This window comes from Leuciscus leuciscus, assembly GCF_965113295.1.
Source record: "Leuciscus leuciscus genome assembly, chromosome: 5".
In the NCBI taxonomy this organism is placed as follows: Eukaryota; Metazoa; Chordata; class Actinopteri; order Cypriniformes; family Leuciscidae; genus Leuciscus; species Leuciscus leuciscus.
Window position 1 is genome coordinate 20,275,576 of NC_138729.1, and position 15,778 is coordinate 20,291,353.

At 38.9% G+C, this 15,778-nt stretch overlaps 2 protein-coding genes across 6 annotated transcripts in view; both read left to right on the forward strand.

Moving 5' to 3' along the window:
- The window catches only part of mctp1a (multiple C2 domains, transmembrane 1a), a 201,090-nt gene that overhangs the window by 1,843 nt on the left and 183,469 nt on the right, over nt 1-15,778 (forward strand). Inside the window, exon 1 of one of the 5 annotated variants that reach the window (XM_082170005.1) lies at nt 10,330-10,354. The exons of the other annotated variants lie outside the window; for them this stretch is intronic. Coding sequence (XP_082026131.1) covers nt 10,346-10,354 — 9 coding nt within the window. The 5' untranslated portion in view covers nt 10,330-10,345. Of the gene's footprint in view, nt 1-10,329; nt 10,355-15,778 lie in introns of those variants that run through there. 5 annotated transcript variants of the gene reach the window in all.
- On the forward strand, nt 12,352-14,631 carry LOC309500125 (uncharacterized protein; the record flags this gene model as incomplete). The annotated part of the gene is made up of 3 exons (XM_082171690.1): nt 12,352-12,878; nt 13,000-13,282; nt 13,426-14,631. 3 exons carry the CDS (start codon nt 12,352-12,354, stop codon nt 14,083-14,085), a joined length of 1,470 nt encoding a protein of 489 aa, XP_082027816.1. The 3' UTR covers nt 14,086-14,631.

A 15,778-nucleotide genomic window follows, 5' to 3' on the forward strand; every position in this document is an offset into this window, starting at 1 on the left:
TCATGCCCTGGCCAACAGTCTCAGCTGAGGGACCCCACCATCCTCAACAATTTTTCCTCTCTTGTGTACTCTCTTGTTTGCACTAACTTTATTCAAAATATCTAAATGTTTTACATTACGTCACATTCAGTGGCCCCAAATAGTATGTGAACATTTAAGCCACACTTCAGTGCCTCTGTCTTAGATAACACAACAAACCAATGGCATCTGCAAACAAACAATGCTAGAGTTTTACTCAAAACAATGCATCTTCACTTGTCTCAGCCATTTTTGCAGTTACTTTTTAACTGTTGTCAATGCTTTGTGGTGCGCCTGCATGAAGTCATTTCCTCTCAAGTTCACTCATGTGCACTTCAGAGTGGCCACAGGTGGAGTTCATCACGTTAGGATTCCCACAATACGTTTCCATTACTTTGCCAGTTGTTCCTTATAAATATTGGATAAGGGTTTTTTTTAAAGATTGTTTGATAAAGATGTTGCTGCCTTACATTTTTAAATAAACTTGGATGCTTAAGTCATTCCAAAATAATTTGGATTAATTAAACTGAAATTTGTTGAATCTTGTATAACTTATAAAAAAGTTGAAAAAAAGTTAAAGCAATGTAAAAACATATGTTGTTCTAACTTATTGATCATATAAGTTTCTACAGTGCACAAACACAATTTAATTTTGTAGCTAATTAAATAAATTTAGAGCTGAGAATAATGTACATGTACATAACAGGAATTTTCATTTTCAAATAGGCTACTTAATCTTAATTTTGACAGCATATCTTTTAACAAACTTTTTTTTGTTAGTTGCTTTGTTTTAAAAGTCTGTTTGTGCGGTCTTTCTTTAAAATAAATGTCACTTGGTTGATTTTTTTCTAATGCAATGCCATTCACACATTTTCAGGTGTGACTCAGATGTCCCAGACGTTACTGTGGGGGCCCTGTATATCATACATTCTCTACAGAAATGATTTTACATCATGCGTTCTCTCTGTAACGTATTAATGCACTAATGCAACCATGATTTTCATAAAATGCAGTTATGACATCTTATGAAATCTGTCCCACAAGAAGGTTTTTCATAGTCACAAAGTTTTTCATTGTCTTAGTAGCCCTTAACTGGTGACATGTAGCAGCTCTTGTGGTTATCACACTTAAATGTCCCAGACGTCAGAAATGACACATATGCCTTAATGAAGATGTTAAATGCAACAAAAAGCAAACTTATCTGCTAACTCAGGTGCAACTAGTGACAACAAGCTTAAACTGTAAGATTTTGAGGAAAAACTAGTTTTTTTTGTTGTTGTTTGTTTTACAGAGAGAACTGTCCAAAGACACACTGAATATTTTAATCAGGAAGTATGAGCTCAATGGCCTAAAAAGGACTTTATAAAGATAATTTTATTCAGGTTTATGTTATTTTCCCCCAACACATTGTAATTTAGTATAATTCATCTATCAGACAATGAAAATGCAAGAGAAAGCAATACTCCATTTCAGAGCAATTCCCTTATCAACAGTACCATTTGGAGTTTTCACTTTCAAATGGACCTTGTTGCAAATAAGATTTTCTTTAGGCTATATCAGTTCATTATCTTATGAACCTGCTGACAACATTATTGTCCCTTCATTTCATGAATCCCCATTGGTCATGTTGAAAATGAACAGACAGCAAGATCAGTTGTTGAATATTTAAAAGCTTAGATTTTTGTTGAGAATATCTCATGTAATGCTGCAGAAAGACTAACATTAATATACAGTTGTAATCAAAATTATTCAACCCCCATTGCTGTTCGCAATGATCAAATCAAACAAAATGACTTCTTTTAATGACTTCTGCAGACTCAAAATTATTCAACCCCTTCATGGCAAGCATCTTTAGTACTTACAGTAGTAGAACACCCTTTTGCCGTTATGACCTGCTGCAAATGAGATGTGTAACCAGACATCAGCTTCTTTCAGCGTTTCTGAGGAATCTTAGCCCATTCCTCATGAGCAATGGCCTCCAGTTCAGTCATATTTTTCAGTTTGCGTGCTGCAACCGCCTTCTTCAAATCCCACCAGATATTTTCTATGGGGTTCAAGTCAGGTGACTGTAATGGCCACTGTAGAATCTTCCAGGACTTCTTCTGCAACCAAGCCTTGGTGGAATTTGAGGAATGCTTGGGATCATTGTCCTGTTGAAAGGTCCAATGACGCCCAAGCTTCAGCTTCCTCACTGACGGAATGACGTTTTCTCCTAGGATTTCCTGATACTTCAACTAATCCATCCTGCCTTCCACACGCTGCAGGTTTCCAGTGCCAGAGGGTGCAAAGCAGCCCCAGAGCATCACCGAGCCACCACCATGCTTAACTGTAGGCAGAGTGTTCTTTTCAGTATGTGCTTCATTCTTCTTCCTCCAGACATACCACTGATCCACAGGGCTGAAAAGTTCCAGTTTTGTTTTATCGCTCCACAGGACAGAATCCCAAAAATGTCTGTGGCTTATTTATATGATTTTGAGCAAATTGGAGCCGACATTTCTTGTGGTTTTGGGTCAGTAGTGGGTCAGTAGTGGTGTACGTCTTGGAGTTCTGGCATGTGTATAGTATGTGCCTTTCTGGGCAAGCTGAAACTTCATTGCATGTTGCCACCAAGTCTTGCTGCAGGTCTTTTGCAGTCACTCGAGGGTTTTTCTGAATCTGGCTTCTCAGAAATCTGGTTGCAGCTGTTGATAGCTTCCTTCCTGCCCCATCCAGGTAGTGTAACAACTGTTCCTTTAACTTTTAACTTCCGAACTTTGCTTCCAACGATGTCTCTAGGAACATTTAGTGCCTATCTTTTTGTATTCTCTTCCTTGTTTGTGAAGGATGATATTATCTTCTCTTAAAGGGATACTTCACCTCTGGAAAGATGAATCTGTATTTAAAATAGGTCATTTATGTAGAAGAAATGTGAAATTATTTTTGAATTTGGAGCTTTCTAGACTGAGAAAAGCCAGAAAATTTATTTTTGGCTTATGTGGATGAAAGACAACAACTCCCAGAATGCACTTGCTTCGCTGCCCTTGGAGGCCACTCCCAAGCCGCGCCTACCGGTAAGAGAGCGCAGTTGAAAACAACAAGGCTAGGCAACTAGTGAGACTCCGTGACGAGTTTGCACGGGATTTCGAGATCGCCCAAAATGTCCGGGATTCGGCTTTTGCGTTCTACAGTCGCCATTCATTATGTTTACTGTGGCGAGTAGGACGAGGCTGAGGGGCGCGGTGAGAACGGCGCGAGGCCGGTGGCGTGATTACTGATGAGCCGGTCTCGTATCTCTCACGGAGGAGCGTGAATTTTCTTAGCAATGTTAAAACGCACATCAACCGATCACTTGTTTAGCGTTCATGTAAACACTACATTCAGATTCACCAATCGGAATGAATTCAGTTAGATTGAAACAAAAGGTGTGCATGTAAACAATGAATGGCGACTGCAGAAAGCAAAAGCCGAATCCCGGACATTTTGGACGATCTCGACGGCCGGACATGTCCGGGAAAAAGAGGATGGTAACCCCTAACTTACTACTCAGCTTTCTCCACAGAACAAGAGCCTGTTAGCTTAGCTTCCAAAGAAAGATGGCTGACACTGTGTACATTCTGTGAGTGAGATCCCACCTCCTGTGGTCGGGTTGAAAACATGCGGGACAGCCCCTCCTACTGGCTGTAGTCTTTAGCCTCTGGCCAAAAAATCCTCCGATGACGCAAAATTACGACAAAAAATACATAAATCTCTCGTCTCAGGGGGATATGAGGGTAGAAAGCACGGTAATTCGAAAATACTACAGGTTTTCTACTAATACAAAGCTTAATGCTAAATCCTGAAGTATCCCATTCTTTTGACTTATCTATATCAGTGTTACAAACCAGTTCAGATATTTCATGTGTTTTAGCTCAAGCACACCTGATGCAACTAATGAAGCCCTTGATTAGTTGCATCAGGTGTGCTTGGGACAACACCTGTTTTGCAGATCAGTTTCCACTTGAAACGTTTATTGTGTTGAGCTATTTCAATTACTTTTGAATGATTTGTTCATTGCAAACAGCTGAAAGTCTGTAAATGTTGCCAATAAACCGGATTTGCAATGGGATTTGAATAATTTTGATTAAGCATGAATACTTATGCTGACTGTAACTATTTCAGGGGCTAATAGAGAGACCCACCAATTATTAGTGAGATGAGTGAAATCCATGTGGATCAAGGTTGGTCAGGGAGATATGTACTGTATGTTACTATACATATTTCAGTTATAAACTGGAACGTTTCTTAGGATTTCATCAGTTACTAGGGCACAAAGCCCCCATCAGGAAGTATCCCCATATTTTTATACTATAATGTATATATGGACATAAATGGCATAAATGGTATTTTCCTGCAGTAGAGAGTGATTTACAATCTGCGTGCAATAAAGAATGACGTCGTCACTGGTGAACGAAAGGAGACATTTGGAAGTTTTGTTTCCTAAAATGGACAGTAGTATAAATACAGCCTAAATACAGCTATAAATGTATAGCCTAAATATCTAACTCATCCAGCGCTCTTTTTTGTTTTCTGTTTTATAAAGTATGCATTACTATTTCGGTGTGAGAAACCATTACAAAAATTCAGTGCATGAGTGAATTGTAGGAATAAATCAAACTGATTCGCGAAAAAATCTGATCGGTTTGCAATCCTGTTTGAGCAATAAAATCAAACCGTGATTAATTTGTGTTTTGGTTATAAACAACTGATAGCAAACATACAAAATGATTGCTGAAGTATTATCAAGGGGAAAACTATTTTCAGGTCGGTAGGCCTATATGTAATCTCCATCACCAGACAAGGATTTATCAGTAATATTTCACTGGGGCTCTAGACCCCCCTGGTTACAAAGCAAGAATAATATTTCTAATTTATGCCGTTTGCAATAGGTTTTTTTAATATGAAGACTCAGGTATTTATAGAAAGATAAAAAAATCTATGTATGAAATACTATGTGGAGAAGTTCAGTGACATTGTATGCAGAGAAGCCAAAGAAAGAATCAGTGACCCATTTAGCCTGATCCATAATTAAACCCTTTTACACATCTTTCCCTCCATAGCAATTATATAATACCTTACTGCCTTACTGAGGTCCTTTTCCTCTATGTTGTTCTGTTTGGAAATGTAACAGATACAGGGTTAATTTTCCATGAATTATAGAAATTGCAGCATTTAGATCTATGTGATTTCTTTTTAGAGTAGAACAGATTATGTAAGGTCATGAAGAGTGTGTACAACCATTACTGCTCCTGAGTCGTGTCATCACGTTTTTATTACCTCACCATTGAGGTTTCTGTCACCAGCTGCGTGTGGAAGAAGCTTCTGGCAGTAAATGTACTTTCTGGCTCTCAGACAATAATACATTTAGCTAATATGCCGACTTGTGTCAGGCCTGCATAGTCTTTAATTATCAAGGCTGTACACAATAAAATAAAAAAAAACACACACACACACAAAAAAAAAACTAAATTAAATAATCTAGTCATGCCCTTTAATTTTATATAACTTAGCCAACAGTTTTACAACCTGTTCACTGACAACACCTGCTCAGAACAAGCAGTCTAGGCCTAATCATATTTTCGTTATCACACGATGACTGACATATTGTCACATTATAAACATCTCTCTCTCCAAATAGGCTTAATAATTTTATTACCACTAAATATATTAAAGTGTATTGCATAGTCGATGTTATGGTCACTTTTAAAATAATGTCATATTTTATAATTATATCCTGTTATAATTATATATCCTATAATTAATGTCACTCTAGCCTGTCTTCAAAACTTGAGAGCCCTGCCTTTGATATGCCACAATCCTACGCGTTCCATTCGGTGACCATATTCGGTGACAGTTGAGCTAGAGAAAGAAAGCAGGTGTCTGAAAGATGCGGTTGCTTGTCAGTTTGTGTGTAAATGTACGTTTTTGACCAACGTTTTCCACTTCTGCTGTCATTTCTGAGAAATTGCTACTGTAGTAATTAAATATTTGTTTAGTTCGCACCAAAGCTCGCTCTATTTTTCTGTAGATCATTAAACTGTTAGGCTGCCTCTGAAGTCTGTCCGAAATCAGTTTCGTGAGGTACATTCGTGCGCAAACGCTGCCTGCATAGTAATTGTCTATAAAGCAGCGAGGCCTGCCTAAGTTTTCGGATGCAGCCTATGAGTGAGTCATTGAATCATTCACTCAACAAAAGTCATTAATTCATTCGAAAACATTGAATCATTCATAAAACAAACACTGATGGCACTGTTGCTTTGAGATGGTTTGCCCAACTATTTTCGTTGGTGGCCAAATTACACAAACTAACTGGAATATTATGTCTAAAATGTAAGTTACTTATTATTCTATTGGTTATTGCAATTTTTTATAAAAGAAATTTCATACTGTGTATTCCTGCTGATATTCTGAACAGCAAACAATCTCGCTCGCCTGTATATTTCTGACTTTCAAGGACACGTACGGATGAAAATACATTCTCAGTTCAGTCGTGTGGGCTTCACAATCTTCATTTGGTGTTGGCCTAATTTGGTTCCTCTTAACTCCTCACAATCTCTGATGTTTTGACACACATGCTGCTCTATTAAAGGGATACTTCACCTCTGGAAAGATGAATGTGTATTTAAAATAGGTCATTTATGTAAAAGAAATGTGAAATTATTTTTGAATTTGGAGCTTTCTAGACTGAGAAAAGCCAGAAAATTTATTTTTGGCTTATGTGGATGAAAAACAACAACTCCCACAATGCACTTGCTTCGCTGCCCTAGGAGGCCACTCCCAAGCCACACCTACCGGTAAGAGAGCGCAGTTTAAAACAACAAGGCTAGGCTACTAGTGAGTCTCCGTGATGACGAGTCTGCCCGGGATTTCGAGATCGCCCAAAATGTCCGGGATTCGGCTTTTGCGTTCTACAGTCGCCATTCATTATGTTTACTGTGGCGAGCAGGACGAGACTGATGATGCCTTCACGTGCTATGGTAATTATGGTAAATACCAAAAGCCGACATGGAAAATGCACATGAATACCCACTCATGAGGTATTTTCCAATGGGCAGCTCGTAGAATATTTTGATGCACGAGTTGCCGAGATGAGATAACCTTTGACCTTTTCAAAATGGCGGAGAGCAACGCAAGAGTCGTGAATAAGCATTGTTCACAACTAAACGTTTTTTGCTACTGTTAGCGGATAGTTTTTGTAGCCTATAAAATGTTGTGTCATTAACAATTGTAATATAATGCGTTAACACTCAGTGTCAGTTTTAAAAATACCGTTATGGTTTGGTGTTACCTACCCAGAGCAGATGCTAGCTAGCAGTCAAGGAGCCTCCTAGTAATGAGCGATCAGGCAATTTACTCACGTGAATGTATTTTGTCTGTAGTGTACGCCAGCGACACCATGATTTACTGACTAATGCTGGGTACACACCAAAAGATTTTTTACATCTTATAAGATTTTCAAAATGTGACAGACCACAAACATGAGGACAAAAAATCCTAGATTTAAGCGTTTTGCTCCTATAGTGTGTGGTGTGCCATGATGTGACAAAGACAGCACACCACACACAAACAGATTTTCAACCAGAGTCTCGACTATGAACAAAGGAAATCTCGCAAATTATCGTGAGACTTCAGAATAAGCATGACGGACGATATGCAGGAAGAAATTGCGATAGTGTTTGGAATGATTTTCACAGAAAATTCACGTGAAAAAACCATTGTACCTACCATTATATATAACCTTTTATACAGAAATATATTCATTCTTTATTGTCTTTATTTATTCTTTATTGGATTGATTGTCTTTAGAAAAAGTTATTTAATCCCTCTAGTCTATAGAACCTCACTGAACCCTTAACACTCAGCTTTTTTTTCTTTTTTTCTTTTCTTTTTTTTATTGATTTTAAGAATTATACAATTACAGTCAGGGGGGTACAAAGAGTAAAGCCGATAAACAAACATAAAAAGACATATACATAAACAGTGACAAACTTAAAAGTTAAACAAAAATTTGAAAATGTTTACAGATTGAAACGCACTTTGCAGCTTTCTTATTTTTCAAACCCAATATTGTGTTTAGGTATTGTAAAATTTCTGCTCTTAAAATGAAAAACAAAGGCTTGTTTCCTCGAAATTTACACTCATGAATACCAAATCTTAACATTAAGCTTCCTGCAAGTGTGTGTGTGTGTGTGTGAGAATGACCGTGTCTTCCATCATCTCGCTTTCTGATTGGATATTGTTTCGTTTCACGTGATAATCTCCAGAGCGTGCGCGTGTTTGTCCTCGGAGTTCCCCCCACACATCAGGATTTCTGATCGTAAATATTAAACATGTTTAATATTTACGATTCGCGATTGGAGCGGCTCCGACGTTCTTCCGAGCAGGTTCGGACACTCTTAACACACCTCACACCAAGGGAAAATCTGATAAAATAATCTGTTAAACCATCAAGATAATCGGGACATAGCTAGGATTGTCGGAAGGGGAGAAATCGGCCCAAAATCAGCCCGATTATCTTTTGGTGTGTACCCAGCATTAAGCAATCTAAAATTGTTTTAGCCAAATAACAGGTCTGGATCTGTGAGTCCAATTTTTTTTAACCTACATTACGACAACAAAAGCACTTGAACACAACACACTGGTAAATACCAGTTCACAAGTGGAAAATATAATCTTTTCCATAGCACGTGAAGGCACTATGAGGGCCGTGGGAGAACAATGAGAGGCCGGTGGCGTGATTACTGAGACGCACCTGTCACGTATCTCTTACGGAGGAGAGGGAATTTTCTTAGCAATGTTAAAACGCACATCAACCGATCACTTGTTTAGCGTTCATGTAAACACTACATTCAGATTCACCAATCGGAATGAATTCAGTTAGATTGAAACAAAAGGTGTGCATGTAAACAATGAATGGCGACTGCAGAAAGCAAAAGCCGAATCCCGGACATTTTGGACGATCTCGACGGCCGGACATGTCCGGGAAAAAGAGGATGGTAACCCCTACTACTCAGCTTTCTCCACAGAACAAGAGCCTGCTAGCTTAGCTTCCAAAAAAAGATGGCTGACACTGTGTACATTCTGTGAGTGAGATCCCACCTCCTATGGGCGGGTTGAAAACATGCGGGACAGCCCCTACTACTGACTGTAGTCTTTAGCCTCTGGCCAAAAAATCCTCCGATAATGCAAAATTACGATTTTTGCATCATCGGAGGATTTTTTCCAGACAAAAAATACATAAATCTCTCGTCTTAGGGGGATATGAGGGTGGAAAGCACGGTAATTCGAAAATACTACAGGTTTTCTACTAATACAAAGCTTAATGCTAAATCCTGAAGTATCCCTTTATGACCAAAGCAGGCCAAGTATGAAACTCAGAGTTAACAGTGACCACATAAAGACATTCTCAACCGAGCGCCGAATCCAGGAGTCACCATGGAAAAAGACGCTAAAGAGAAGCTCGCCATACCTCTTCTTTCTTCTTTTGTTTAATAGCGATTTACATTAAGTGTTATTCCTAATTTGAACAAGAATGATTATATTGTTTGTTTGATAATATATAAATAAAACTATATATATCGACTGACATAAAAAACTGTCTGTGCTTTCAAAGATAATATGGCTGTATTTAAGTAAAAAAAAATATGTTTAGCCATTTTTCTTCCACATTTGTTGTGAGATGTATCACATATACATTGGCCACTTCCTTACGCTGAAAGTTACCTCTGTTTTTGGAACCGAAAGTTGAGGTTATCCGTTTACTCTGAGTAAATTTACCTGGGTATGCCACACAACCTGCTTTATGGAACACCCCCCAGGCCACTCAAAATAAACCTTCCTTTACTACTACATGTTCCCTCATTTTTGTAAAGGCTTTTTTTTTTCAGCAGAGCTGCAGTGATCTAAGAATGTTGCTTGAATTAGCTTTAGTAGTCCAATTCAGTTGAAACGTACAAGTTTCAAAGCACTTTGAGTAACACTCCCTCAGTCAGTCAGTTTCTTATAGTGAGAAGTTGAGTCACATTTCCTGACAATAGAATGGTAAACCACAATAAGTTGTGCTTGTATGTGACTTGAGCCCCTTGGTTACTAATGTGAATAGTGAATACTCCATACCATCACAGTTTGCTATCAACATCCTGCCCCCACGGGCTTATAGGAAATGATCTGAAATGTGTAAACCACATAACATCATACATAAATGTGCTCAAAGACCGATTGGCTTAACGCTGTAGTGTTTCTCTGCCTGGAGCAGAAATGCCGGTGTAATATCCTCATGCCCTGCACAAATGGGATGGACGCACAAGCCGGAATGACTCAGGTTTTTTTTCTAGATCTATAGACTTTGTAGGTTTGATATCTCGTATGTTGGTTTATGATGAGATCGGGTTAAAGGGATAGTTCACTTTGAAATTAATTTTTGGTATGTTTTAGCTTACCTCAAGTGCATCCAAGATGTAGGTGTCTTTTTTTTCCGCAGTAGTTTAAATTTTGATATTTTTAGGTCAAACCGTTCTTGTCTGTCAGTCATATAATGCAGGTCTATGGTCACTTGTCTCAAAGAGCATGCACAGAGTCCAAATTAAAACAATTCCCCGTCGTCCAAATTAAACAATTCCCCATCGTAAGTACACGTTGATGGCCTAAGACACGAAACGAGCGGTTTGTGTGAGAAAACGAACAGTATTTATATCGTTTTTATCACTTATACGCAGCCATGTCCAAGTGATCTGATCTGACGTGTACGCAGACTGGTGCATAGAAATATACACACTAGATATCGCCTTGTCTACGGCAGTTGATTGGAACGAATGTCTTTAAGGCGACATCTAGTGTATATATCTATGCACCAGTCTGCGTACACGTCAGATCAGATCACTTGGACATGGCTGCGTATAAGTGGTAAAAACGATATAAATACTGTTCGAATACTGCAAGAAGAGACAAAAGAGCTCAATTCGGTACTCGCCCAGAAGCCACAACTGACAACACGCGAATACTGAGTTCTCTTTCACGTCGTCTTTCGCTTGAACGGACAATTTCACACAAAATGATGTCAAAACTCCCATCTTGGCGCGTGAAGTATAATTATAGATGAAGTTCAACTAGTGCCTAATTATTTTTAGATGCTCTTAAAAGCGTGAAATGGACTTGACGTCACGGCTCAGTAATTGGATACACTGTCCAAATGTCCCTAAAAACAGGGCCAAATGTACTGTGATAATATTAAGGAATTTTCCATAGGCCTATTGGTTTTTCACAGGTGTTTTACCCATATTTTGAATTACACATTGCATTGTATTTTAGGGTTAAAGGAAATGTCCATAAATGATCAGATAATGTCCTGGCACTTTTTTAGTTTTTCTACAGATTTGTTTTTCTTAGTGTAATCACTAGTGAAGGGTTTGGGATTGTGCACATTCTGGTGGTGCCATCAGCCAATCAGCATTGTCATGACATCATCTTTCTGTGGCTCATTATAGTTACGAACATTATGTCGTGTGCCAGCCAAGGAAATGCCATTGGGATGAAATAGCCTTGAACATTAAACTTTTTTTTTTCTCAGTACCATTCAATTTCATTAATTTAATCAGGAATGAGATGTACAATATTTAGTAATATAATATAATTGTATTACAGTTAAATTATATATTAATTAATGAATACATTTTATATATAACTCATCAAAATCAATGAAGGAAAAAAACTATATGGTTTCTTCTCATTTTTTTATTAATTATGACAGATAGTTACAGTTTTTTACGATTGCTATGACAGATTTTTCAATACTTTTAACAATTTTCCAAAACTCTTAACACAGTTAGCACTACATCCGCCTGTGTAAGCTATACTATTAACACATTTCTTGTTGCTTTAACACAAAATGCATACAATTAACACAAATTTAAAATGCTTGAACTTCTTTTACACACAAGCTCAAACAAGACCAAAACAATGGATTTTTACTGCCAAATTTACCAATGATTTAACACTCTATGTCAGAACAGATAACACCATGTTCTAAACCTAACCTTACAGGCTAAAGTCAAGGTAAACAGCTGTTCATATTGTGAATTGAAACACAAATATATTCCCTGTATTTTATTCCATTGCTAATGAGAAACAGCTTATTGAAGTTATGCAAATATATAAATCACAGCTGATTCCCATCTAGGAAGCACACTCAGGTGTTGAGGTTCTTTCAATCACATGATCATATGTTCTAAAAGAGGACTCTTTGGGCTGATCTTGTGTGGAAAAGAAACAATATAGAGCAACACAAAGAAAGAAAGAAAGAAAGAAAGAAAGAAAGAAAGAATGCCTGCAAGAGGGAGAGGAAGACGAGTACCAGGACAAGGGAGAGGAGTGGGGCAAGGACAAGGGCAAGGGAGAGGAGTGGGGCAAGGACAAGGGCAAGGGAGAGGAGTGGGGCAAGGACAAGGGCAAGGGAGAGGAGTGGGGCAAGGGCAAGGACAAGGGAGAGGAGTGGGGCAAGGACAAGGGCAAGGGAGAGGAGTGGGGCAAGGACAAGGGCAAGGGAGAGGAGTGGGGCAAGGGCAAGGACAAGGACCAGGGAGAGGAGTGGGGCAAGGACAAGGGAGAGGAGTGGGGCGAGGACAAGGACGAGACAGAGGAGTGGGGCGAGGGAGAGGGAGAGGAGTTAGAATACGTGGTGGCGCTCAAAGAAGGACCAGAGCTAGGGTAACTGATCAAATAAGAGCAACTATCATTGACCATGTCATAAACCATGGGCTATCATATAGAGAGGCTGGTGAACGAGTACAACCAAATCTCAGCCGGGACACAGTGGCATCCATTGTCCGTATTTTCAGAGAAACCAACAGGTAGGATATTGCTTCTCCTACAGCAAAGTGTACTGTAAATACTGTAATATTACCATTTACAGTATTAGAGTGACTGTATGCCTCCGGTCTCTAATATGTAACTGTATTTTGTTCCTCTAAGGATTCAACGTCTACCTCCCTCAGGGGGCAGAGGAAAGCTCCTGAATGAAGAACAGGAACTTGCTATTGTCAACATGGTGATTGCTGACAATGAAATAAAACTGAAGGACATTCAGTCCAGAGTTGTAGAGGACAACCTTGTCTTTGGGAACATTGCAGCAATCAGCATAACATCCATTTCTCGGACTCTAGCTAAACACAGAGTCCGAATGAAACAACTATACAAAGTTCCTTTTGAAAGGAACAGTGAGCGCATCAAAGAACTCCGTCACCAATACGTCCAGGTAAGGTTATGCAATACAGTCATTACTGTACTATACAGTGTGTTTTGCAGTAAACTACTCTATAAACCTGGAGTACATTAGGACATACAGTAGATATACAGTACAGCACAGCATGTACATACACTGTGTCTAATTACTTTCAGAGAGTCATGGAGTTGGAGGCCAATCAAGTCCCACATGAAATTATCTATGTTGACGAGGCTGGCTTCAACTTGGCGAAAAGGCGTCGCCGTGGGAGAAACATAATTGGCAAAAGGGCCACAGTTACCGTGCCGGGCCAGAGAGGAGCCAACATCACCATGTGTGCCGCAATCTCCAACAATGGTGCACTCCTGCATAAATGTGAGATTGGCCCCTACAACACCGACCGCCTTCTCCTATTTTTAGAAGACCTGCACGAAAGATTGGTGCCAGAGGTAGAAAGGGGACAGGTGGGAGACCACTTGCCAATATACGTGATCACATGGGACAATGTGGCATTCCACCATTCCCGTGCAGTCACAGCATGGTTTGACGCCCATCCTAGGATGGTGTCCCTTTTCCTTGCTCCTTACTCCCCTTTCCTCAACCCCATTGAGGAGTTTTTCTCATCCTGGAGATGGAAGGTTTTTGACCATCGCCCACATGACCAAATGTCCCTCCTGGATGCAATGGATGCTGCATGCCAAGACATCACAGCTGAACACTGCCAGGGGTGGATAAGGCATGCAAAAAGATTCTTCCCACGATGCCTTGCCAGAGAAGATATCAGGTGTGATGTGGATGAGAACATGTGGCCAAATGCAGAAGACCGGGCAGATTAGAAGTTTACTTTGTTTTTTTTTATTATTATTCCGGTGCTTTTTCTGTTTGTATATCTTGCAGTAATGTCCTTTTGCAAATAAAGTCTTTACTGCAGCAATTCTGTCTCTGTCTTTTTTTTAGAACTGTAACTGTACATTCTATAAAGCTACTCTGAGATGGTCATTCATTTTTTGTGACAAAATGCATGCATTTACTAAACCCAACAAAACAAAAATGTAGAGAGGCTTCAAAAGAAACTACAGTGCAAAACACAATCTCTGATCAATACAATAAACTGTACTGTCCATTGTATAAGGGCAGACCTGTCACATAAAATAATGCAGTTTCTGTAATTTCAGCTGATGATAGTGTTCTTTTTGTCATTGTGTTATGATTGACTAAATGTTCCTGTTGGAAGAGAACATGTGTTAGTGTTTTGAATAATTATTTGATTTTGAAACATGTTTGCAGTGTTTTGGTAGACATAGTATATTGTGTTAGTGTATTATTGTATTTTGAAAATTAGATTTGGAGTTTAGTTTACAATGTGTGATTTTGAGCATGAAATTAACCGTTTTGCCAATTGTGTGTTTTAGGTGTGTTGGTGCGTTAAGAGTTTAGGAAACTTGTTAAATGTATTGAAAAATCTGTCATAGCGATTGTAAAAAACTGTAATACATATCTTTTTGTAATTCTTAAACCTGTACTTTTGACATGCAATTGGTTTAATACTAGGTAATTGTAAATTATTTCTTTAATTATTTAATAATAAATTATAAGGTAAACTCTGCTCTTTGTTCAAAACAAACATGTGCGTCCTGTTCTCTGGGTAATGTATATGTTTATTAGACTTCTCTGGGCTCCGCTTCTGTCGGCCTGTTGAAAGCACATGAAGTGCCTGCTTTATAAAACCATTTTTTCTTCCTTGCTTTCATTTTTATCAAACAGTGGCTAACAAATTACAGGATGAAAGGCCTTCATGGAGTTAGTTTACATGGAAGAAAACTGTAATTTAACCCTACACATCACTAGTTTGTTTTCTGGTGTGTGTTTACAGGCAACGTTTTTAGAAAGAAACAGGTGGACTGTGAATATTTATAAGATAAAGGTGTGCCTTTATTAAACGTTTTAACATGGTAATTCAGCAAAACATTTGCAGTTCAATGGCAGTTATCAAGAAAAGAGGGTCTAAATGCACTTGCAAATGAAGCTGTATGAAAACACATCTCTGCTTCTCATGTGAATACGTTTATGTTTGTTTTAAAGGACTAATGAATGTGCATGAGCCGTGTGCAATAAAGGGTAGCAGTGTATGTAGTTGGGTTCAGTGAGCATTATGAAGACCCACTGGATGAAATGTTTTTTGGATTTCTAACCTTGTCATCTGAACAACTGTGGTGTGCTGTGCTGAAGCAGGACGTGTTGATCCAGTATGGAGTGTGTAAGTGTTTAAGCCATTGTGTGTGTGTGTGTGCGTGTGTGCGTGCGTGCGTGCGTGCGTGTGTGTGTGCGCGTGTGCGTGTGCGTGTGCGTGCGCGTGCGTGTGCGTGTGCGTGTGCGTGTGTGTGTGTGTGTGTCTGTTGTAGTGGAGCTCAGGATCTGCTCACTGTTTTGTAGAAACTATGAACTTCGGTTTTCTGCAGAAAATAAGGACATTTAGATTCTGATTTTGAAAAAGTGTCTGGTAAGTGAAAGATGAGTGGACACACGGGG